This window comes from Plectropomus leopardus, chromosome 6 (genome assembly GCF_008729295.1).
Source record: "Plectropomus leopardus isolate mb chromosome 6, YSFRI_Pleo_2.0, whole genome shotgun sequence".
In the NCBI taxonomy this organism is placed as follows: domain Eukaryota; kingdom Metazoa; phylum Chordata; class Actinopteri; order Perciformes; family Serranidae; genus Plectropomus; species Plectropomus leopardus.
In genome coordinates this window covers 33,262,375-33,288,276 of record NC_056468.1, presented here as the reverse complement: position 1 = coordinate 33,288,276, position 25,902 = coordinate 33,262,375, and the positions used below count along the sequence as shown (strand labels likewise).

Here is a 25,902-nt window from a genome sequence, read left to right as displayed (position 1 = left end):
TCAACCTTTTCAAGTATTTAAAATAGATCTTAGCAATATATCAATATTATGGCACTATCTCTATATGAGGCTAGTCATCTTTTTACATTTTGGGTATTGAAATGTCAAAAGTGTTGTCTTTTCTCTTCCTCTTGTTTTACTGATACTAAACTTTCAGCCCTGGGCCAAATCTGGCCCCCCAAAACCATTTTCTAATTCACAATAAAAACAAAGTGATTCACACTTGTAACTGTTTTTGTACTTTTAGTATAAATAATGTGCCAGGGTGCATTATCTTTATATGAGATTAGATATCAAAATAGAGCTTTTTTTAATCAAAGAAGTGCCAGTGGAGGATCCCCTGCAACCCCCAGCAGAGGTCCTAGCTAAGCCCTTAATGTCCTAAAATCCTAAAAACACCCTAAAATCCTAAAAATGCCCTAATTTCCTAGAAATGTCCCCAAATTTGAGAAATGTCCTAAAATCCTATAAATGTCCCCAAATTTGAGAAATGTCCTAAAATCCTAGAAACTTCCTACAATCCTATATACGTCAAGAAAATCCTAGAACTGTCCTAAAATGCTCAAAACATCTTAAAATCAGAAGAAACTTCCTAAAATCCCTGAAACGTCCTGAAAATCTTCGAAATGTCCTAAAATCCAAGGAATGTCTTAAAATCCTTGAAACATCCTTAAATCCTAGAAATATCCTAAAATCTTATAAACATGTATGGGGCTGCTGCGACTGGCCCCTGGCCTTCTGTCATTTTGGAAAAGTGGCCCCCAAGCAAAGCACGTTGAGTATCCCTGTTGTAGTTTGTGGCCTAACAAACAATTTTAAACCAAAAAGCGTAAAAACATTTTTGGCAGAAATCAGTATTTTGCCAGCCCTGTGCTCACAGTGTCCTTGTGCTTTGTTGCACAGTGAGCGTGCAGGGACCCAGTCGTCCAAACTTTGCTCGACAGCAGCACGAGTGATCAAAAGCCCCAGTGTGTCTTTAAAACAAGAAGTCCAAAGAAATGCACAGAGCAGCACCCCACTATAAAAACAATAATAGGAAGGTTGAGCCTTAACAATGAACAATAGAGGCCTGTATCCTACGAGTGCTTACAAGGAAATACTGTAAGGTTATTTTGAAGGAATGAGACATTTTCTGGAGGAAGTCGTTTAATGTGCAGCAGCTGACGTCACCCAAATCTAACAGAGTTTCTTTTTGTTTCCAGATTCAAGGAGGGGACCCCACTGGCACCGGCACAGGTAAGATGAGGACTGCACTTAAACCACATTTTGAATTACATAACACGTCTTTGTTGAATTATTAATAGCTCCTTTTTGGAGGCTTTGCGTAAATACCGCTTGCAACTCAAGATGCAAGTCAAGAGTGTTACTAAATATACTTTGTGAAGGCACATGGGAGTACTGACGACACTTCTGCCCACACACACACACACACACACACACACACACACAGAGAAACACAGAGAGATGATGTAGATGGAAGAGTGTGGAGTGCAGAATAGGGGTGTGGTGAACAACCAATCAAGCAGCATTTTGTGTAATTTTCCTGTTTTAAAGCCAGTTTAAAAGGCAGCTGAGTGTAATTGAGAGCGAGTCTGGCACACACAGTTAATTCCCTGCCTTCGTGTCGTCTGTGCTGCTCCGAGGGTTCGCAGCACAAAGTGTGCTTTGTGTCTGTGGGCGTCTCTGAACACTACGCAAAATGCGTCGACCATGACAGATTTACGGAGGTGCAGAATTCCTGGCCAGTGGGTAAAAATTCTCCGCATCACCTGGACTGAATGGCACGTGCACACAACCCGTGAGCTGACCTTTAGATGGATTTTTAAACGTGGAGTTCTCCTCAGCAACATTTCAGGAAATTTCTAAGGGAAGTTAAAGGGATAGTTTACCCAAAAATGAAAAGTCAATCATTATCTTCTCACCCTTGTTTTGAATGAAAGTCGGGTGAAGTTTTATAATCCACAAAACACTGCTGGAGGTTCACAGGAAAGAGGGAATAGTTGCACTCATACTCCCAAACAATTGAAGCAAATGGTGACTGGGATTCAAATCTGAGAAAAATACATAATAAAACCACAAAATGTCATGCTCATCCAAAGTAATCTGTTCATCCGAAGTAATCCAAATGTCCTGCTGTATATGCAGTTAAATGTTTCAGTTTTGATTTAATATTTGCTTAAGGCATAAAGACAAAGTTTTGTGTTTTAGTTTGTTATATTCCAAATTCTAAATATTGACAGAAAGATTTTAATTTTTATTGTAAATGCATATCTGTTCCAAATATGGGTTATCCGGCTCATTAACTACTAATAATCGGTATGGGTATCAGCCCAGAGAAACCAGTATCGGTTGACTTGAAGTGTTTATTTTGACGCTGCTCGTGGCAGATGAGCTTCTGACCACGGTGACCGATGCCAAAATGCGACTGGCCCTATCTAGAGCCAGTTTTTAGAGAAACAGAATATAATACAAGAGGTTATGTATCTGCTCGCATGATAAAGTGAAGATTAAGACAAGATGCAGAAACTCTGAAGGAAAAAAAACATGCACTATGGACACAATCAGTGATTTGACTGTTTTTATGCAGAGGATAGAGACAAGCAAAATAAGATATTGAACCATGATGGGATACTCTTTTGACACTTGATTTTTTTGAGAATCAAGTGTGAAGAAAATCCCAGGAAAATTGCCCACACATTTTGAGCGGATCCCTCTCACACATCTATCCGGCAGACTGCTCACTGTAGCGTTGACGCTTTCCACGAGTTCACAAGAGCCTCATTTATCTAAAACCCCTTCAGAAACAGACACTTCGGAGAGAGAAATGTTTTAAACATTGACTTGTAAATGAAATCCCAGAGACATGTTCGAAATAGGAAACGAGAAGCACATGCTCACATATTTTAAAATGCCCAAATAATGTGTTCAGTAGTGGGAATTGTTCACAGCTGTCAGACAGCGAGGATATATTCAGTGGTGTCATTAAGTTTGGGTGTCCGATGCAGAAGCCCCAAACGATCAGGCCTAAGGGACTGGTCTTTATTTATCAGAGGGGAGGGGGTGGCTGGATGTTTATTCTTTACAATTTGGGCCCTCGCCAAAGCTCATTTTTTCTTTGAGCCTCCCTGAGTGGGAAAATACATGAAATATTTGTCCCTCATGTTTTGTTCAAGGATCATTGGAAATTTGAAAATCCAACAATAATTTCTGTTTTTACAGTTTCTGGCTGTGATAAACGGTGTAATTTTGGTTAATTTTCTTTTTTTAGGCATGTTGTCTCTAAAAATCACCAAAAACGAGCAAAACTCTCAAAAGGAAAAAACAGTCATCAAAAAATAAAGAAAAAAAATACTGGCAAATATTTAAAAAATCACCAAATTATAAAAAAAAGACATTGCTCAAAAGTTTAATAGATTTTTTTTTTCAAAGATTTTAAAGAAAAAAATCACCAAAAGTTATTAAAAAATCCAAAAACCGTCAGTAAAATAAAAACAAAAGCAAGATACAGATACAGATATAAAGTTGTCACTCCCTTTCATAAGCCAAAATAAAATAATAAATAATAAAAAACATAAGTCTCTCCCCAAATATTATTTGATATGCCTCCAACTTTTTGCACCCCCTCCCCACTCTCATAAATAACAAACAGTCCCTGACTAAAAGTTAGATTCTGCCACTTCTTCTTCTATAGCATTTGATCATTATTCTGTTTCTACTCAGCACTAATAACTAACAACTACTAATGTTTTTAGCATCACAATTCATAATAAAGGTTTAAAAAAAAAGGTTTTAGGGTAAATAAGGTGCCAGAGTTCATTAAAAAGCATCGGGATGCCCCCTGGACCATCCTCAAATCCTAGAAACGCCCCTGAACGTATTTATATTCCTGCTTTCTTTCCAGTTAACCTCGGTCAAAGTTTGTGGTTGCACTGTTGATCTAATACAAGTGAATTTTCAAATGAACATCAGAGCGAGTGCAGTGTGATTTATTGGTTAACTCTTTGGTGAGAATTAATTCCCCTCCCCTCTCGCTCCCCCTTCATTTATGATCCAGTCTAAAATGTCAGCGAGTTGATAAATTATGCAGAAATGTCACAAGGGGAAGTTGACAGGCTGCAGAAAACCTCTGAAGAGTTGATTGGTTGGTGGTATGCGTCCGCACTCCAGCATAAACAAACACACACACACACACACACACACACACACACACACACACACACATGCATGCATACTGTACCTATACATGCACACACTGTTTCCTGCACGTACACCAGCTGGCAGGACAGTGAAACGCACCTCAGGGCGACAAATCCTCTTCCCCCTGTCGGGAGCCAATGAGCTCCTGCAGAGCGTATTCCTGTATACTCATCATGATGATTCTTAATGATGAAGTCAGTCTGAATTAATGATTCACAGCTGACGGCTCTCAACATGGCTCCGTGTTCAAGGGCAAACAGGCCTCATGAAAACACACGGTGATGCCTCATTTCTGTTCCCCGAACGCTGCAGTCATTTGAGTAGATGGTAGAGTCAACACTTTGGGTCATTTTCTCACAAACTATATACCTTTTTAACACGTTTACTCATATTTTTTAATATAGAAATGTAATGTTGTGCAGTGGAGCAGAAAATTAAAGCCTATATGAACTTAGTCTTATGAGTTTTACCCCCTAAAGTGTACTCATTTTGGTTTACATACATTAAGTCCCAGATGGAGCAATTAAATGACGGATTAACGCTCTGGACTAACTGCAAACTTCTGCTTCAAAGTGCCGACATAATGACTTTCTATAAAGAGAAACAGCCTTGTCCTCATCAGCAACGTAAATCTCCTTAGATTGATTTTCATGGAGAACAACTGAGTGTTTGACCGACCGAGTTTAAAGTTCCTCACAAGGATGTTTTTGTTCATACATTAAAGGTGCCCGTGGAGGTTTGTTGTGAACAAACTCAGGTTATTTTTACATTTTGCTGTTTCTCACCAAAACGAGCATCCTTGAGGCCATGTTAAATACATTTCCTTCCTTGTTAAACATTTGCAAAGCTGCATTCTTTACAGTCTCCTTTCTCCCCATGTTTTTACTGCGTTTATTGACTGTTCACTGTTCATCATTGGGAAAGCAGGAACCTCCCTTACATTTGGTAGATAAAAGCCCTTTTTACACACAGATCACGCTGTAGTGCTGCAGTGCAGACCCTCCAGTATTCCGGGTTTGTTTTTATTTTTTTTTTAAATAAACTGTAAAACAATTTTGGCATAATGCCGCTACAGTGTGAGATTTTAGATACCATGTCGGTGTTCCAGATGCAAAAAAAAAAAAAAAAAAGTTTGATGGGCACAACAAAACAGCTTCAGCCTCTAGATGTAGGCAGCGCTTTATAAACACAAACAACAGAATTACATAGCAATAAAAATCATTAACACCCCTGTTTTATGGAGTTTGATCTCATCCTCTGCTCAGAGGGACTTCATTGTCTCTCCAATTTGCAGAAATTTTTGGTTGCTGTTCTTCTTTGAGTTAGCTGCCAGTTTTCCCGCTCATGTTCCCATCCTGCCGGCTGTCTCTTTTACACCGCGGCATGTAGCCGGTTCATAATTTGGTCAGAAACAATAAGGGCTGCAGCGGTACACTGGTTGTACTGTATATTGAAATATGAAAGTAGATTATCATACCGTGTACATTCGCTTGACTGGACGGAGAATCTCACCTTAGTTTAGTTATTTTTAAAGGGGAGACTTTCTTCACATACTTCCAACAGAAAAAAAAGAAAGATTGGTGACACTTGAATTCATCACCTGCACAAATACACACCGCCAGATTAATCCTGTGCACGCTCAGTTCGAGACACTTTGTTTGTGTATATTTGCTGACTTTGGCAAAAGTATATTGGATTATAGTGACTGCACCAGACAGTTATTGAAATGAAAAAAGATTATAACTGTAACATAAATGCCTGTTTGATTAATCATAACATCCTGTTCTCACAGTCTTCTGCATCCTGTTTTGTCTTATAGTCGCCATTCTTTTGTTGCATGGCTTGAAGGCTTCGTGTTTGCTTTACCGCCTCCCTGCAGTCAGTAGGAATGTGTATTTTATCTCCCGCGTACCCATGCATGTACACGTACTTCTTTGTGTTTGCAATATTTGAGCACAAAATACAAACAAACCAGGGACCTGCTCATCAAAACATTCATCTGTACTGCCAGAACGTCCATATGGTGACTTTAATGAAGACAGTCCTTTGGTTTTATCCAAATAATCTGTCAGATCGCATACACTGAATAAATATAGAAACATCGTATTCTTGTATAATTTATCTCAAACTGTGAACCCTATATATATTGCCTAAATCAATTTTATTTGCAATAACAAAGATACTTACAGATAGGAAGGAAGGGATGGGTCCAGGTTAATAACATATATAAAATTAAAATGGAGATTAACTGTAGATGTGCATGGAGAACAAGTGAATGATTATTTTATTGGCAGTAGTTATAATATTAACAAGCTAAAGAACAGTGTGTACAAGGAGAGAAGGGCAACAAAAAGGAAATCTAGCATCATCTCGTAACCATTTTTCAAACATTTCAAGTGACCAAATAGTGAAATTACACCATCATGTGATGCAAAAAGACACAAAGAGACAAGATTTGGTCCATTCGGTTGAATGAATTGAATAAATAAATAAAATACTATGCATATGAAAAAAACAAAACAAATTCATAGTAAAAATCAACAAAAAGCAACACTAATTTACAATTCATGTCTGAAAAGGAGCTGGGAGAAGAAATGTTTTGGTTAAGGGCATTTTGCAATATCTGATGCAGGGTACTTGCTATGAACTGATGTGTGCAATTTACTTTGTGCATTTGTGCAATAATCTTGTGAAGCACTTAAGTGCGATTATTTTTGGTGGAGCATCTGTGCAACACCTGGGCTCAGGGCACTGTGCAGCACTCTTGGGATGATGCTCTATGGATCTGGGGAGGATTGTGTTTTAATTGTAGTTTGGTTGTGGCCGTTTTGCCTGCGTCCCGAATGTCCAAGACAAATTTTTCCTGAGGGAGACAATAAAGTCTTGTCTTGTCTTGTCTTGAATCGTCTCGCCTCAAACTAGACATTATTGAGTTATTTAAGTATTGATAGCGTTTTTGACAGAGACTCAATAATGGTGTCAATATCAAGAAAAATGAACAATCCCCATCCCTAATCATCAACAGTCACAGTAATATAGCATCAGCAGCGGCACCATGAAGGGCGATGCTGGTGCAGCGTGCACTGTCACATCACAGGTTTGAGACTTGCTCGTCTGGTTTGTGGTTTTTTAGGAGAGAGTAGTTCAGGTTCACAGATATTGATAGAACTTTCTTAGGCTGTGGGAAAAACATATTTGTATTTTTAATTTAGGTGATGTTCCCTTAAAGCAAAGCCAGTAAGCCAGCATGCATAATTCCAGGGCTCTGAAACCTGCACACCAAAATAAAACACAGCCATCGTTAATGTCATTGATTATACGAGTCACAGCAAATATTTGAGCTTCACACACAGAAACTCGTCACGTCTCCAACTGCAAATCTTCAACTGCAATAAGCACTTTGCAGAAAAGATGTTGCCGAGATTGTCTCGCTAAACAATTTGTTGTCTGTCTCTGTTTCTCTTCTCTCTGTCTGTGTGTGTGTGTCTCCTCCCTCCCTCACCCTCGTCCTCCCGTCCCAGGAGGGGAGTCCTTCTGGGGAAAACCTTTCAAGGATGAGTTTCGGCCCAACCTGTCTCATACCGGCCGCGGGGTTCTCAGCATGGCAAACTCTGGTCCAAACACCAACAAGTCTCAGTTGTAAGAAATGTTATTTTTCTAAAAAGTCTCAACTTTAAACAATCGCTCTGTGCAGGAGTCAGTCTGCGGGGAATTATGTTGTTTTTTTTTACTGTCTCCCCCTTCCTTTTGATTTCTTTGCTGAGGCCCCACAGGTGAATAAGAGGAGAAAAATTCAGCGCTGTCAGAATAAAATATCATCTCTTGAAAGCACAAATATTTTATGTGTTACACATATTTTCAGTTTTGGCAATTTTAAAGATGCACTATACAGGATTTACCTAAAAAACAACATTTAGATAGTTGAAAATACTCAGATACCTCAGATCCTCAGGTGGGGCCCTCCTGGTCGCTCCAGAGTCGAGGCACAAACCTAAAGGAGACCGTCCCTTTAGGGCACTTCGACTTCGGGGCATCCTGTCTGAGGAGATGAAGCTCACAGAATCAGCGACATCTTTGAAATCACTTCTTAAAACTCACTTTTACAGACTTGTTCTTATGTAATTTATTTGTTTTTTAATCTCTCTTCCACTATTCTTTCATTTTCTGCTCTTGCTATATTTATCCGTTCCTTATCCTTTTTATGTCTTATTCTCACATCTCTTCATCTTTTAATTTATTTACTTGTTCTTGTGTCTCTTATTTTTCTGTTTTTACCTTATCTTTGTTTTATCCCCACTGATGTGACGTCATCTTCTTATCGTATTTCTTAAATTACTTTTTATATCCTTGTATATTTTCTAAAAGTTAATTCATTTAGTACTTTAACTGCATTATGAGATCTGCCTGCTTTGTCACTTTTATTCCTTTTATTTGCTTTATTCTTGTTGACCTTGTTGTTGGACTTTTATAGACTTTTCTCTGTTTGGGATGTGAGTTCCTGCCTTTGCCGTTTCTTTTAAAGCACTTTGTAAACATCTGTTTGTGAAGGTGCTATATAGATAAAGTTATTATTATATACTGATTATAAATTATAAAGAAGGGCAAAGGCTTAAAGGAACTGTTATCCTGACCTTGTGTGAAAAAAATAGTATAAATGTGCTTTTTATATTTGTTTTTGAAGGTTATTTTGTGTATTTAGTAAAGCTAAAGCAGTCATGTAACCAGTCTGTACTGTAAAGGCTCCCTTATAGATTTCTTGTTTGTTTTCATTACTTTTTTAACCCGACTTTGCATTTTTGCATTTTGTTCTGTTTTCTTTCAGCTTCATCACGTTCCGGTCGTGCACCTACCTCGACAGGAAGCACACAGTGTTCGGGAGGTAAACCTTTTTTTCTTAGTTCTTGTGTGTGTGTGTGTGTGTGTGTGTGTGTGTGTGTGTGTGTCTGTGTCTGTGTCTGTGTCATGTTTTAAATTGACTCCGCTGAGGCTCAGTGGGTGTTTTGTGTAGTTTAGCAGCTGAGGCAGACAGCTTTGAAAGGTGGCGATCCTGACAGACACTCGCTTGATGCTCGGTGCCGTTTATACAAACAGTTGGGTCGACGCCACATGTTCGTTTTTAGCTCTTCTTCATCGGTCTCGTCCTCTTAGTCTCCTCCTCACTCTCCGTCTCTATTTCTCACCCTCTCATATTATTCTTTAATACATATTTGGTTCCTTTGGAGCTCCAGATAGTGCAAACTGTATTGTGACCTCCAGTCTGACTCCTGGCCAAGAGAAGTGAAAAATTTAGTGGATGCTGAATCTAAACTGAAAGCCCCCCCCCCCCTCTCTCTCTCTCTCTCTGCTGAGCGGAGCATGATCTTAAATGGTTGTCTTTTTTGGGGAAAGCTGTGCTAGTTGTCTAAAAATATTCAGACTGCTTTTAACTGACTGATTCTTCACATGGTCAACACGCTTAAAAAGCTTCTGCTTTAACCCCCACGTCCAGCTTTTTAGGCTTTCAGACGACAGTCTTTAATGGAGCCGGAGATGTCAATCCACTGAACCTGATCTATACATTATGTGAACTCTTTCACGGAGGGAAGTTTTTTTGAAAAGCAAATCAGACTGGACTCTTTTGTCCTTTATTTTTTTGCCTGGTTGGTAAGGTGTTGCCACAGCAAGGTAGTTTGAGTGCAGTCCTGTAAGTTCAAATGCTCCAAAAGGTTCAGTGATCTTAAAGAGGGTCCCCTTTTTTTAAAGACACGGAACAGCTCAGACACAATATGAGAAAATTCAGAGATGAGATTAAAAGGAAAAAGAAGAATAAAGTAAAAATACAAACGTGAATTTAGCGGAGTAAAGGTCCCAGACTTTGTAAAAAGCGTCCAGTGAAGCATACAAGTGATTTACTCATTAGGGATACACTCCATTATGATACTGTGCCACGACTTCATTGTCACAGTAGCATTCTTGTTCCAGAAAAGCAAAATATTCTTCCTCGCCTCAGAAGTCAAATGCTTGAACAGTCACTTGTCTTTGTTAATTAAGTGTCCATCTGGGAGACCAAGACGGAGGCACGAAGGGTCTAACTCTCATCGAGACACGAAAAATTATTGATAGTTCATTCACAATACCCAACCAATATCTTTGCAGCTTCACACACGACCAAAAACAGTGAATATTTTTGCCAACCTCAGATTCTATCGGTATTTGTTTACACCTTGATTCCACCGGCAGCGTGTCGATGACGTTATATCTGCGGCGCTTCTTTGCTTCGTCCTCCATGCGGCTCTTTATCCCACCGTGAGCATCCGCGAGCATTTTATTTAAAAAAAAACATGCTCATGTTGATAATTATACAGATCAGTGTAAAAAATCCAGTTATACATGGAATAGATAGAAGATGTTTGGCTGTGTTTTAGTTAAAAAAATATATCCATCTTAATAATTATACAGATTAATAATTACGTTATGAATTAAATAGATATGTAGGAGATTTTAATACAGTGCTGACCTGAACTATTGTTTACTTTCTGCCTATTTCGTGTACAGTGGTTGGAGTGACAGTTGCAGAAAATATGACAAAAAAGTTGTTTTTATAAAGTTACCAACCACAACTTTACGTTTTAAGGTTGATCAGTGTATTAGTAATCTTAATAATTCATTAAACATTAGGCCTATAAAATATCAGAAAATAGTTAAAATGCCATTTATAATTAGCCAAAGTGGCGTCTGATGTCTTGTTTTGTAAGACCAACAGTCTAAACCTAAAAATATTCATTTCGAGTGATATAAAACAGAGAAAAAGCAGCATTTCAAGTCTCATTTCAGTAGCTGGAACGAACAAGTATTTGGCATTTTTGTTTGTGAAGTCATTGGCGTTTGTTTTTGGAGTGTATTTTCTACCTTTGATAATCTCCACTGCCGCTACTGCAATCTGCTTGTCTACAGAATCTTTTTTTATTATTAGAGAACTGACAGCAGAGAGACGACAGTAAATAAGAGGAGAGAGAGAAATAGACTGTATAAACAGCCAGAAATACTCTTCACACATGCGACCTGCAACATTTTCAGGTTTCAAATATCTGGTCCTGGATGTTCAGACAGACGTCTCCTGGAAAACTTCCATGTCAGTCCTCTTCCTACATAACTCGACCTTTCATTGATCCTAAATGTTCTTTTTTATCTCGAGTGACAGCGCTGCCGGAGAACAGGGATGAATCAAAAAATGAGGACACCACATATAAAGAGCTTTCTCGATTCTCACACGGGCTGCCTTAATCGTGCTGATTTTTGCATGCATTGTTTTGTAGTTGAATGACTGTTTATCGCTCTGGATTGGTCGACATGTTAATCCGCTCAGAATACCTTCAAAGGGAAGATGTGATGCTTTATGTTTGCCAGCTGACTTTTGCCTTCAGTTTTTAAAAATGCGTGATAGGGCGATGTGGGCGATATGATGACTCTGCTGCTTTGTGGTAAAATTGGATTTTTATGTCATTTTTGCAGCGTTGTTGCGATGGAGTATTTGAATTTATCAGCTATTTAATTCACTGGATTAGCTGAAATAGAGATCCCTCTCCTGTTGTTTTATCCAGCAAAAATTCTGCAAATGATTTTTCTAAAAGTGAATCATTTTATAATTAATCTCTACTGAAATGTAAAATAACAAATACAATTAGAGGTTATTTTTATCCATATTGTTGACCCCTACTGTCCAATTTTAACACCAGAGATGTTAAAAATGAAGTAAATTTAGTTAAATTTTTGTTGTGTTGTGTGCTTTATGTGGGGATATTCCTGCGATTGTCCTTATTAGATCTGCCAGGAAGGAAAAACACTGAAATCCTGTCATCTATTTTTCAGATAAACATAAATAGGAATACACCAAGTAAAAGTTCTCCCTTTAACTATCAGTGTTATAAATGAATGATTGACCTAACATTTAAGAGATAATTTTACTCACATTTATATTTACAACAGAATGTTAAGAGGACACTGCACATATAGCAACATGCATTACTAGAAAAACTACATTATTACATTAACAAACCAGGGTGTTCATCAGTTTTCTTGTGCTGCATTCAGATGCCTTTCAGCTATTTAACCCAAGAAAACTGGTGTGATTTATCTTGAAAACATGAAAAAGGCAACGCACAACTTGGCAAGAAATGTTCCACAAATTGCAAGAAATTAGCTAAAAAGTGACAGAAAAAAGCCCTGAAAACTATGTTTGTTATTATTACAATCCTATATTTTATATCATGTTACAGAGAAAAAAATTATACATATATATATTTTGAAAGTTGTTTTGGGGGGTCATTTCGGGGGGTCATTTTGTTGTTTGTTTGTAGGTTTTTCCATTTCTTTCTCCTTTTTTGTGCTTATTTTTAAATAATTTTCTTGTTACTTTTTCTTTAAAATAAAAAAAAAATCCTGATGACTTTGGTGCCAAGTCTTGTTACATTGCTCATTGCTTTATACCCATGTTTAAAAAAAAAAAAAATCAAACCAATTGCCCTACTTTTAAAGGGTTAAACAGTACTAGTTTACCGCAGCAACATGTTGTCATGCATGTTTAAATTTGCTGTCCTGCCGTTCAGTTTGTTTGTTTTTCCGTGCTGACCGGAAGGTGTTTTCCGTCTCCTGTCTATTTGAATCCACTGACAGGATGATAGTCTTGCACTGATATGTAATCTAATATTTTTGTCTGAAATTACGCGGTCAGTGAGTCTTGGTGTGTGCGAGCTCCTCTGTTCATCTGAACATGTGGAAGCAGAGCACATGTGGCCTGAGCAGACCCCCGCCGTCGCTGCAGTAGCTATCGGGTGCACTGTGTGCGTCTTCTCACTCTACACATGGTAACAGGCGGCCCCCACAGGAGCAGCTGGATGAAGACTTTGCAGTTAAAAGAGCAAAGTGAGAGCAACTTCTTTAAAGTGCTCTGCAGCGGGGGAGTCGCTAACAGATTCGCCTCTTGGCCCCTCAGCGTTTTGACAGACTCTGTATCTTCAGAGGTTGTTTTCTCTGCTGCGTTTACACCACGAGGCCACTGTGCGGATAACAAAGACTATAAACATTTGCTTTTTTCGCAGCAACTCATGTTGACTGTTGTCTGAGGAATATAATGAGGTCTGCACAAATCCCCCAGCCCCTGAAGGATATACTTAATATATAAAAACTAAAATTTTACAGGTTGAGATGGTGGTATACAGGTTTCTTTAGTATATTTGTGCATTTTTGAGGGACTATTTAACAATGGCGAATTTATTCACATTCGGTGCTCTAGTGAGTATTTGGGTTGCAGGGTGTTGTATGTGGGATTGAGTCAAAATTAACTACTGTGTGTGTGTGTGTGTGTGTGTGTGTGTGTGTGTGTGTGTGCGTGTGCGTGTGCGCGTGCGCGTGTGCGTGTGTGTGTGTGTTCATTCATGCAAATGAAGGAACACATCACCCATTGCAACAGTGTGACTCACTGATGTGTTTTAATCGTTTTTTTGCCTCTGCATCTGCAATAGCCGTCTCTTGTCGTGAATGGGATATCTCCCCAAACATCTTGAGGGAATTTCTTCGCATTTGGCACAAACGTCCATTTGTGCTCAAGGATAAACAGATTTGATTTTGGTGGTCAAAGGTCAAAAAGAAAAAATAATATTTTTTTGAAATTACAGATTCTTGAAAAGTCTTGTACAAGTTGTGAAATCTTGTCTATGAAAATGCATGGGAACCTTGGATCTGGGACCCATGTGGGCAGCCCAAGTCTCTTTTGCTGTTACAGAGATTTATGTCATGAGGTATATTTTGTGTTTTTCTCTTGTGCAGGATTGTTGGTGGATTCGAGGCACTCACAGCTATGGAGAATGTGGAGAGTGATCCCAAAACAGACAAACCAAAGGTTGGAATTAGTGACCTTTTAAGCTCTAGAGCATTTTTTTTTATTCTAATAAAAAAATGTATTGGTGTATCCCTCCATGTGTTTTTCTTGGGTCCTATGACATCTCGTTTTACAGTTTTGAAACGTAGCTGATGACACACCTGTCCAGTGCAGCTGTAGAAGCGTGCAAGTTCACTAGATCCCGAACATTAAAAGCAGCTGAGCCACGGCAGCGTGTTTTTTCACATGGCTCCTGTAAAGATCAGGTGTTAAGACAAGAAATGAAATGTGGGCCAGTGAGGTTGAAATACCAACAAGTGGCTAAATTTCCAACAAGTGGCTAAACAGTCTTTGCAACGTGTGAGTTTACTATTCAAATTCAGAAATATGCTTTAAAAATGCAAAATTGTGTTTTCAACCTATAAACAGAAACTTACTTTTATTTCTGCATATTTTAGGTGGTAGGTATTTTTGGAGACTGGTTTATGACATTATATGATAGCAGAGCTTAATATTTTAGATATTTTATTATTTACAGATAATTTAATGGTGACCAGCATAAGGACAATTTATTTAGTTTTCCTCTGGGTGATCCATGCGCTGTTTTTTCTGTTTTACAGTCCGAGATTAAGATCATAACTGCGACTGTGTTCGTGGACCCGTACGAAGAGGCTGATGCTCAGGTTTGTATCCATGGTGATTTTTATAAAAGCACTTCCAGCAGGACGATTTAGGGCCACAATTTATAGACTGTTTCTACGAAAAAAGCTTTGAAGTCCGTTTTCCAAAGTGATGGAGTACAGCGCAAACACAACAAAAAATGTGACTGTATTTTAACGCTTTGAAACCTGAGCAAACTGTCTTCAATTATTGCAAAAACATTTGGCAATGAGTAATTTAAGAGGAAATGACTTCTGTAAAAAAAAAAAAATAAGGCACAGAAAAATTAACTGAAAATTAGAAGAAAAAAGAAAAGTCAAACAACAAATAAACAAGGGAATGGCTTGATAAAAAGTGCAAAAAAAGAAAAAAAATCCTGTAAAAATATTTTCAAATAAATAATAAGTATATTTATACAGTTTTACAGTTGTTTTTCTGTAAAAAAAAAATGTCCTAGCTTTTTTAAAAATAATTTTCCAAATCTCCTGTTTTCTTGCAACTTGCAGGACATTTCTTGTGAAGCTGCTCATTGACTTTTTCATACGCTTTCAAACCAATTTGCACAGGATTTGAAGGTTTAAATGCTTGTGAAATGTGTCTTGATGCATTACAAGAAAAGTGATGTTGATCTAGATTTCAAAAGGTTAAAGCATGTGTGTAAAACCATTATACACCAAACCCTTTAACCACGTCAAATCAGTGTAAAAAGGTTTTTTTCCAGTGTTGTTGTCCGTCCTGCAGATGAAACACTCACTCCACACAGTGCATGTGTCGGCATGGAAGCAACAGTTAGTGATCATGAAGTCCTCCTGTGTGAGCGTCGCCTCTGCGTCCTCTCACCCGGCGTGTAGTTCTTGGGATTTATATGATTTGTCATGACTTCAGATCGCAGCGGAGCGAGAGAAGGAGCTGCAGAAGCAGGAGGAGGAGAGACAGCAGACCAGCATCGCCCAGAAGAAAGCCAAGGAGGAGCAGGCGCCAAAAACCTTCAAAGCAGGTGTTGGGAAATACATCAACCCTGCTGCGACGTAAGGCCACACACACACACACACACACACACACACGCGCACGCGCGCGCGCACTAATTTACTATTCATCAAACTTCACTCTGCTCCTGCTGTAGTAGGCGTGTGCAGAAACAGAAGTAGAATATTTATTCCACCTTCCAGGCAGAAGTTGGATTATAAAGTTAACCTGGCCCCCACACAGCGTCACATTTTTCCTCACAGTCTGATGTAATGTCCTGAGAAACAGGATAGTAATGAATGGATGATAAAACATGAGGATAACACAGCGACACAGAATGAGCAGAAACATAATGTGCAAAATTGCCAATTATATTGAAGATTACCTATTTCCCTCATGGGCATAATTCGGCTTTATTGTCCAGAGCATATTTTCGCTGGGTTCAGGTACATGGTGTTGTCTTTGTGTGATATTACAACATTTTTTAAATTTTGTTTTAAGTTTATGTCTAACACTTGTTTTGCAGTGATGGCGCAATACTTGGAACAACTTGCACTTCAGTTTGCTGAAGTTCAATTTCAGAAAAAGAAATTTGATAAATAAATGGAAACATCTGATCAGAGATTCTCAGCTAACCTGGTTGCATGGGGCCTTTTTTTGCTAAATGACAGGAGCTCAGAGGCCAGTCACGGATTTTTAGGACATTTCCTGAAATTTAGGATGTTTTAAGGGTTTTAGTACATTTGTAGGATTTTAGGCCCTTTCTCAGATTTTAGGATATTTCTCAGATTTTAGGACGTTTCTAGGATTTTAACAGATTTCTAGGATTTTAGGATGTTTTTCAGTTTTTAGCACTTTTCTCAGATTGTAGGATGTTTCTAGAGTTTTAGAACATTTCTCAGATTTTAGGACATTTTAAGAATTTTAGGACATTTCTAGGACTTTAGTACATTAGGAGCTTAGCTGTGACCTCTGTCGGGGTGTGCAGGGGATCCTCCACTGGCACTTTTTTGGATAAACAAGCTGGATTTTGATGCTGCTTTATGCACTCTGGCACTTTATGTAAACTAAAACTAAAAAAAAACAATGCCCAGCGTGAATGGGAAAATTGTCTCTTTGCACTATTACATTTCCATTACATTTTTTTTTGTTTTTTTCTTTGACAAAAATAAATAAAGGTGTTACATCCAATACACCTCACACAATAACCCTGTAGCATTTGTGAGATTATAAAAATTACTGTCATTATGCAAAATGAAGGTGCATTAACTGAACTGTAAATGTTGTGTAAATGTACTCTGGCTAAAGTGTGCATTAAGAGATAAGTGAGGTTTCTCTCTTGGGTGGCATTTATTTTCAGCCGCCATAATTAAATAAATGTGTGGGAAAACCTGAAGATTAGAATTATGTACATAATTTTCTGATTTTCTGCAGATTAATTGATAATAAAGCTTTTTTAAGTCTAACTGAAGGAACAAACTGTTCATTGTTGTACAGTCTGGTTTGAAATAGCATCTGCTTCTGAAAAATAGATCTGAAAGGCTTGTTTACTGTACTATGCAAAGGCAAAAACAACTGAATTTATTAAGAGAAAACAAGTATGAGAGGTAAAACAGAAGAACAGATCAGAGAAACCCATAAACTACAAGAAACAGTGGAACCAAAAATAGCTGATTGTGACATTATCTGCTTCTCATTTAGGAAACGTTCAGCTGCGGAGGATGAAAGCGGTCCGTCCACCAGTGGAGCAGCACCCAAAAAGTCCAAAGGCAAGACCACCTTTGGAGATTTCAGCTCCTGGTAGCACCGACACACTTTACATTCACCTGTTTTTTCTGCTTTTTTTTTTTTTATATTCTTCAGATTGAGCAAAATTAATTTCATCCATGCTTGCTGTCTCTCAGTATTGTTGGCGTGTGAAAAGATTAAAGTTACTTTTTACAAAGATAACGTCCTAAGCTCCTTTTATACGTCTTCATTCGCGACACACTGTTGATTTACAGACGATGTATTGACACAGTTTTGGTGCAGCAGCATTAAGATATCAGCACTTATTTGGAGGAAACTCTGTGTAATTAATCTTATCTTTGTCAGCCAAGACAGTCCAATCAATATTTGGGCTAAAACCACGTGATCGATTTCTTTTTGTCCCGGACAGTTTAATCAATGTTTGGTTCAGGACGGTCTAATCAGTATTTGTGAACATGATTAACTCCCCGACACAAGGCTGTGTTCATTTTCGGCTGAAGAACGACGACATGCAGCTGTTTCAGCTCCGAGCCGTTTCTACTTTGGCTCGACTCCCGAGTGTTTTTAATGGATTCGCTTGTCACGTTCCCATAATCACTCAGCGCAGAGCGCCACAGAAAGAGTTATAGTTATTGCATCAGGTGGCACAGGCTTAAAAAAGTGAATCTGGAGTTTGGTGGCTTTATGTCCACACTGGTGGTCTAGTTATTTTAGGACAAACACTTTTTGATTTTTTACACTAACTACTGTGCGTTCACAAAACCCTTTTGTCAGTATAATTTGACAAAAAAATACCTGAATGTTTGTATTCTGAACTCTCATTCAGCATCACTGAGTTTAACAAAATATGACAAAATTACCCCAAAAACGCTTCCTATTTCTCCAGTTTCAGTAAACAACAATTAAAGAAATTACGCTATTGTTAGTTTACTGTGGCATGCTGTTACAGGAGTGATTGCTCTCCTGTTTTCAACAGCCCTTTTTATATTTATACTTATGTGTGTGTTGAATTGACTTAATAGTGCTTTTAAAAAAAATCCACTGCGATCCTCTGCGATGGCAGCTTTGTTGCCGTCAGCCCTTTTTTTTTGCCAGAGGGTAATTTCAAAATGTTGTACTGCCATTGTTTTTGCAGCAGAAGCAAAAAAAGGTTTTTTTATCTGTAAAACTTACACAAAGCAATCACCCAGAAACGCTCGCTGGGTGAAACAAACACAGAAAAAAATGAACTTACATTTTATGTTGACATCTGTGTTTCTGAAGGGACATTTTGCAGCTCGTCCTCATAAGTGTTTTCAGGTTGTTTTTGGAAAAATCTCCATCTAGATTGAAATGCCTTAAAAACAGGAAAACAGACTGTTTAATTTGTCTAAATTTGGTCAGTTAATGAAAAAATATAACTTTCAAGGCAGATGTGTGTTTGTTTGTTTTTCGCCACATAGAGCAGAAGTCCCCTTCCTAAATTGGTCTCCAATGTCAAAGCCTATTGGGAAGTTGTGTGTTTGCAGAGTTCATGTTTTACCACCAACCACAGCAGCAGATATCTGTTTCCTTTGGTCAGTAGTGTGTTTTTGTTTTCTTCTGTTGGATATCTGACAAGTCTGTTGGACGCTGAACTGTATGTGTTGCCGTAGAGTTTTATGCGACCTGAGTATCAACCTCAAAACTCTTACCTTTCTCCACACTAGAAACGTTTGCCTCGAAACACCTTTAGTGGCACCAAATGTAAAATCTTTCATTTTGTGAGACAGGCGCGTAATTGCATGAAGCTGTGTGGGATCATTCCTTTTAGGATCCGTGTTGCTCGGGAGAAACGGTGGTATTGGTGATAGCACCCTTGTGTCACATAACACATAATTTATTGGGCGCTTGGTTATCGCCCTAATGCTGCTCCACTCGAGCCTCATTATTTAGCCGTGCTCTTGGCAGCAGTTGGCAAGCTTTGGGCTTTTACCTGAATGAATACACCCTTGAGTGTCCTCAGTGTTTCTCCACATGCCCGAGCCACAAGAAGCTTTGTAAATACGAGAGGTGGGAAATGAAGTTTGTGCCCTCCAAAACTCAACTTCCAGACCTACACGATTATCCTTTTCACACATGGAGTGCTAAAAGTGAGCTGCGGTTTGATGGGGAAGTCGTTTTCAGACGGTCTCCCAAATGTCCAGTCAGCACAGCGGCATGAAATGAATTCCAGCAGCCTGTAAAGTTGCTAATGTAATGAATAATTGAGGCCTGTGGTTCTTGCAAGCGTTAGATTGGTGACTTGAGACTGTGGAGTAACGAGCAATCAGCAACTTTAGAGGGAAGTTTCTCACATAATGTCCTCGCTTGTCTAAAAACACACCACTTATCAGAAAATTAGGGATACCCGTAGTGTTGAGTCTAATCAGTTTACAGTTTATTGGCCCTTAATCGTTTTGTAATTCTAAATAAAAATAAAACATAAGGTTTAAATTAGGTGCCAGAGTGCATAAAGCAGCATCAAAATCAAGCTTGTTTATCCAAAAAAGTGCCAGCGGAGGATCATCCACAATCCTATCAGAGGTCCTAGCTAAGTCCTTATTGTCCAAAGTCAGAGAAATGTCCTGAAATCCTAGAAATGTCCTAAAATCTTAAAAATGTCTTAAAATCTTAGACACTACGTTAAATCCTACAAACATCCTAAAATCCCAGAAAATAAATGTCCTAAAACTCTAGAAATGTCCTTAATAGACTCCAAGAGATGTTCTAAAATCTGTGAAACCTCCTTAAATCTTAGAAATGTCCTAAGAAACAGAAAAACCTCCTAAAATCTGTGAAACCTCTAAAAATCTGAGCTATGTCCTAAAATCTTAGAAATGTCCTAAAATCCCAGAAACGTCCCAAAATCTGAGGAATGTCCTAAAAAAACGAGAAACCTCCTAAAATCTGAGAAACCTCTAAAAATCTGAGAAATGTCCTCAAATCTTAGAAATGTCCTAAAATCCTACAAATTACCTAAATATTAGTATTCGTAGTATTCGTAGTATTTGTGGTTTAATCCAATCAAACAGCTTTTTAATGGACTTTGTTTGTGTAGTTTTTAATGTTTGTGTAGTTTTGTTTGTTCTCTAAAGGTTTTGATAAAGTTTTGTTGTAGTCTGCAACCTTGTGTTGAACTGCATTATAAATAAATATTTTTTCGTTTCTTTTCTAACCCCTCTTTGCTATCTTTTTTTGTTTCTCTCACTTTTTCCTCTCTCTCTCTTCTTGTTACCTTTTACATTTTTTGCAGTTTGTGTGGACATTTCCTGCCATGTTACTCATTGCCATTATAATTCCATTTTATTAAAAAAAAGACACTAATTTGCTTGGGTGTCAACGGTTTAAATGCTTTTGAAAGGCGTTAACACAAGAAAATTAACATCAGTCCAGTTCTCAAAGAATTCAAAAATAGATATGAAAGTCTTCTGCTCTATATGACAAAAAGCGCAGAAGCGAATTTCCCTCAAAATGTCAAGATATTAAGAAATTGAAAAATTGGTTTTAACGGGAGGACAAGAAATTGTCTTGCCCTCCAGGCAACTCCTAGTTTCAATTAAGATAAGCTCCCTTTAACAGGCATGAGCAGCTGCTTACAGTAAATACACAGTTATTAGGTATCATGTACACAATTGTTATGTGGAATACTTCTAATCACTGTTCTTTTTTTTGTTTTTGGATCCAGTTTTATCTCGAATATAAAAGGCCAAGCAGAGGACACAGTCTTCATAAAGTGAAGTTATCACCCCACCTCCTCACCACTGTAATAAAAATTGACCAGAATCTCTCAGTGTACGTGCATAAAATAGTAATGTGAGTCTGTGCACATCATCATCATCATCATCATCATCATCTCTTCCCTCTCATTCTCACTTTTTATTTCCAGGCCTCCTTTTGAAGTCGACCGTTGAGAATAGACATCGGCAGAAATACTGTAGGGGAAGAGAGAGCGAGTGGGTGAGTGTTGTGTGGAGTTACTCACTCAGCAGTCAGTTTGTTATCAGGTTCAGCCTCCTCCACAGTTTCAGACGTTCAAGGATTATCATCCACTTCTTTCATGTTTACGTCCTGTTTGAAATGTTGTTATTCTCATTCTTAGTTTTCTGGCCCTGATCTACGACCGTGTTCTCCAGGGATACTCACGGTCTTTGTTTGGGGGTCACGTTTGCAGAATGACAGGAGGCCAGGGGCCAGTCACAGGAGCCCCATACATGTTTTCTAGGACATTTTTAGGACATTTCTAGAATTTTGGGATGTTTCTAGGATTTTAGGACAACTCTAGAATTTTGGGATGTTTCTAGGACATTTCTAGAATTTTGGGACGTTTCTAGGACATTTTAGGACATTTCTAGAATTTTGGGATGTTTCTAGGATTTTAGGACACTCTAGAATTTTGGGATGTTTCTAGGATTTTAGGACATTTCTAGAATTTTGGGATGTTTCTAGGACATTTTAGGACATTTCTAGAATTGTTGGGATGTTTCTAGGATTTTAGGACATTTCTAGAATTTTGGGATGTTTCTAGGATTTTAGGACATTTCTAGAATTTTGGGACATTTCTAGGACATTTTAGGAGAATTTTGGGATGTTTCTAGGATTTTAGGACATTTCTAGAATTTTGGGATGTTTCTAGGACATTTTTAGGACATTTCTAGAATGTTGGGATGAGTTTTCTAATTTTAGGACATTTCTAGAATTTTGGGATGTTTTTCTAGGATTTTAGGACATTTCTAGAATTTTGGGATGTTTCTAGGACATTTTAGGACATTTCTAGAATTTTGGGATGTTTTAGGGACATTTTCAGATTTTTAGAGGTTTCACAGATTTCAGGAGGTTTCTTGGTTTTTTAGGACGTTTCTAAGATTTGTCTCTAGAATTTTAGGATGTTTCAAAATGTTTAGGGTGTTTATAAGATTTTAGGACATTTCAAGAATTTTCTGCAATTGTTTTCGATTCAAGACATTCTAGGATTTTAGAGCATTTCTTGGAATTTAGGACGTTTTTTCAGATTTTAGGACATTTCTAGAATTTTTAGGAAAGTAGTCTACATTTAGTATTTTAGGATATATCTAGGATTTTAGTACCTTTTGTAGAATTTTAGGGCTGTTTCTTTTGGTGATATGTCTACTACATAATTTAAAAATGCTGTCTTTTTTTTACATTTCGTTTATGATGTTTTTTAATGTCATTTGTATAATATGTGAAGTCTAGGATGTGAAAAAAATAACTAAAAATTCATTTTAGCTTTTTTAAGTAACTTTGCGTAAATAGAACACAAATAAATTAAGTTGCACAAGGAAATAACTGATTTTTTAAAAAAAGTAAACAAGACTCTAATAAATAATTCAGTGTCAACATAAAGTTGCTGCATCAGCACTGACTAACAATGCTGCATTTGCTTGCAGCATTAAATTGAATAGCAGTCCAAACAGCCTTTGATTCGACACCAAATTTTCCCCATTTTCTTTTGGATTTTACTGCCAGCATTAAACAGTGGCTTTAACAATGAATAACAGAATTTGTCTCAGCTGTGTCTGGCCAAAAAAAAACAAAAAAAAACAAAAAAAACCCGCCTGGCTTTCATAGAGATGTTTCCCTCCAGAGCCCAAACAAACATCCAACCTCCAGTCTTACCGGCCCCTGAGGGACCGAGCTGTCAACACCAGTGTTCAGGCTTTTTATATCCCTCCCATTCAAAATTATAACCATGAGCTGTCTGCTTTCGTTTCGCAGGGCGGCCCTCCATTTTACATGAGGCGACCATTTCATTGAGCCTGATCCGAAAGCAGTAGAGGTCACTTGTTACATTTTAAAGACAAGGAAATGAATCACCCATCCTGGAAAAGGAGGTAATCTGTGACTCTCAACACTCCTTTCCTTTTGCACCACGGCAGAGGGCAAAGGGTTTATCTGAGCTACATCGCGGCTGTAGCTTTCTGATCTAAAACATTTATGATGTTACACAGTCCAGAGAGAGATGCTGAAGTGAGCCTCAAAAAGTCTCCACCATCGGAAAAGCTCCTAAACAGACACTTTTGTGGAAAAGGTGCTTGTTGTCAAATGCATTCGTGGTCATAAACAGAAAGAGGTGAAAAGAAATTTAAGGTTTTTAACTGATAACATGCAATAACTGTAATGATTTTACTAACACAAACAAATGTTCTCTTATTTTTGCTCGTATCCACAATTTGTTCTTATTTGTTAGTGCTGAGATTAATTTTTGGGGGTCAGTAATCTTATTTTTATTTTTTTTTATTTATTTATTTATTTATTTATTTATTTTTCTCTTAGGTTAGACAAAATGTAAGTGTTTGAGAGCGCTCTTACAAAGAGAAGAGAAAAAAGGTCACAAATTTTTGCCCAGTGCAAGAAAAAAAAAAGTTTCACATTTGAGGAAAAAAAAGTCATCATGCTTATTAATTAAGAGCTAAAATAAGAGTACTCGTTAACCTGGAACTGAGGAAACGCTACCTTAAGTGAGGAAACATCAGAGGATAAAAGATAAAAAATAATTAAATATAATATTAATCATAAGTAAAATAAATAAATGAAACACTCTTAATATTTGATAAAACATAATGTTTTCTATTTAAAAAATAATAACAATAAATACATTAATAAAAATAAAAGGATAACATAACAAATTATAGATAGAAATGTTAAAATAATAGTAATAATAATAATAATAGTTACTGGTAAAACAGACGAAAATGTATAAATAAACCGTCAATAAAAAAAAAAAAATTAGAAACCAAACTAAAAAGGAAGGTATTGAGTTTTCTTTTAGGTAAATATACACAATATATATAATATTACAAATGTTACAGTGTGACAGAGCCCTTTTATCTGCATATATATGTTGTCTGAATCTGCAAGAGCAGGTGGCAGTTAATGTAATCTTGAACATCCGTAATGAGGCGTTTCAGGGTGTCTCTATATCATTTTTATGTCTTTTAGCTGCAGTTAAGAAAAAAAAGAGTCACGTCTTCTCATTTCACATCACATTTCACCGATGGAACAAGCTGTTTTCGAGATGACACTGAATCATAAGCAGCCTCAGTCTGCGACTCGCCTCCTAAATGAACTGTAACCGCAGCCTGAATTTGTGTTTAGGATCTCGTTTGTTTCGGTACGCCTTCTTGTGAATTCCACTTTACTTTTACTAGAAATCAAAAAACGGTAAACAAACTGTGCGGAGGCTTCCTCTGTTGCTAAGCAACAAAGGCAGCTGCTGGCTTTGTGTGTGAAAAGGGACAATCCAGGTAATTTGATGGCTTTCAAGGGACAACATAAAAGGGCTTGAAATCAACAATGCTGCTGTTTCAAAACACGACGTTTTACTGGCTTTTCTTTGTGGAAAAAGGCTGCGGGGGGGATTCATCAAACTGGCCTCTGAATGCGTCTAATATAATTCTCCAGACCTTTCCACTCATCACACACAAGGAGATCAAATGAAATGATTGTGATTACTGCGGGGAAATTGGACAGCTGCAGAACTAAACAGTAATGGAAAAGGAAAAAATGTCAGAAATGAGAGTACAGTGGATGGATTTTTTCGTAAAGGTTTCATTTATCCAAATCACAAAACACCGTTCCCCCAACTGTCTGTCTGCTACGACATCTGCCGTTACATCGTCTGCATGCCCAGTTTTTATTTCAGTGATTAAGATTATGACAGACTACATATCCCACCGCACAGTTTAATGTCTCTGTGCACCAGTCACCTCCAGTTTACATCCACGTCTGTAAAAAAACACAGAAATTCTTCATTACAGAAGATCTGTACAATCAGCAGGACTTAAAGGTGGTTCTTAAAGGTTCTCAGCTTATGGCCAAAAACACTCTGAAGTGCGCAAATTGAAATACTAGGTGATAATAGGTGGTATTTTGAAAAAGGCAATTCGAAAAAGCCATATTTCGCAAAACTGCAATGGAAACACTTTTTTTTTTGCTTTTATAGCTCATATGATGTGCAGCAGCGGCTGGCTGTAATATGACTTTATGGATGCCAAACGCCATTAAACCCAAAGAAGAGAAAGTACAACAAAGTCACATGACGTTCTACAAAACATGACTGTACGTGTGGACGGAGGAAGAAACCGAGATCTTCTTAACTCTGATACGAGGCAAAGACGACGATATTAGATCGGCTTTATTGATTGTCTGAAATAGAAATAAACCTGCCAACATCCATCGCCATGGTTACTGTAATGGTATCGTGAGAGGAAAGTCGCATAACATCACTCAGCGGAAATGCAATTGTGTTTTATGGAAATTTAGAAAATATCGCTTAAATTTTCACTTCATGTTACGTTTTCTAAACGGGAGACTGATAAAATGTCACAGTGACCTTGACCTTCGAACACAAGTGAATTTTGTGTCAAAGTCGTTGGAACTGGCTCCCTCGTGATGCAGCTGTTTGCATCACATCTCTTCAAAAGTTGAGCGGATCATCTGGAAGTTTTGAATCAACA

The 25,902-nt window shown here is 37.8% G+C and overlaps 1 protein-coding gene across 1 annotated transcript in view; it reads left to right on the top strand.

Moving 5' to 3' along the window:
• Positions 1–17,626, top strand: part of ppil2 (peptidylprolyl isomerase (cyclophilin)-like 2) — a 38,864-nt gene extending 21,238 nt beyond the window's left edge. The window contains exons 6-12 of the mRNA XM_042488603.1: positions 1,203–1,236; positions 7,719–7,836; positions 9,020–9,076; positions 14,002–14,074; positions 14,674–14,736; positions 15,599–15,741; positions 17,381–17,626. Coding sequence (XP_042344537.1) covers positions 1,203–1,236; positions 7,719–7,836; positions 9,020–9,076; positions 14,002–14,074; positions 14,674–14,736; positions 15,599–15,741; positions 17,381–17,483 — 591 coding nt within the window. The 3' untranslated portion in view covers positions 17,484–17,626. The remainder of the gene's footprint in view (positions 1–1,202; positions 1,237–7,718; positions 7,837–9,019; positions 9,077–14,001; positions 14,075–14,673; positions 14,737–15,598; positions 15,742–17,380) is intronic.
• Positions 17,627–25,902: the final 8,276 nt, after the last annotated feature.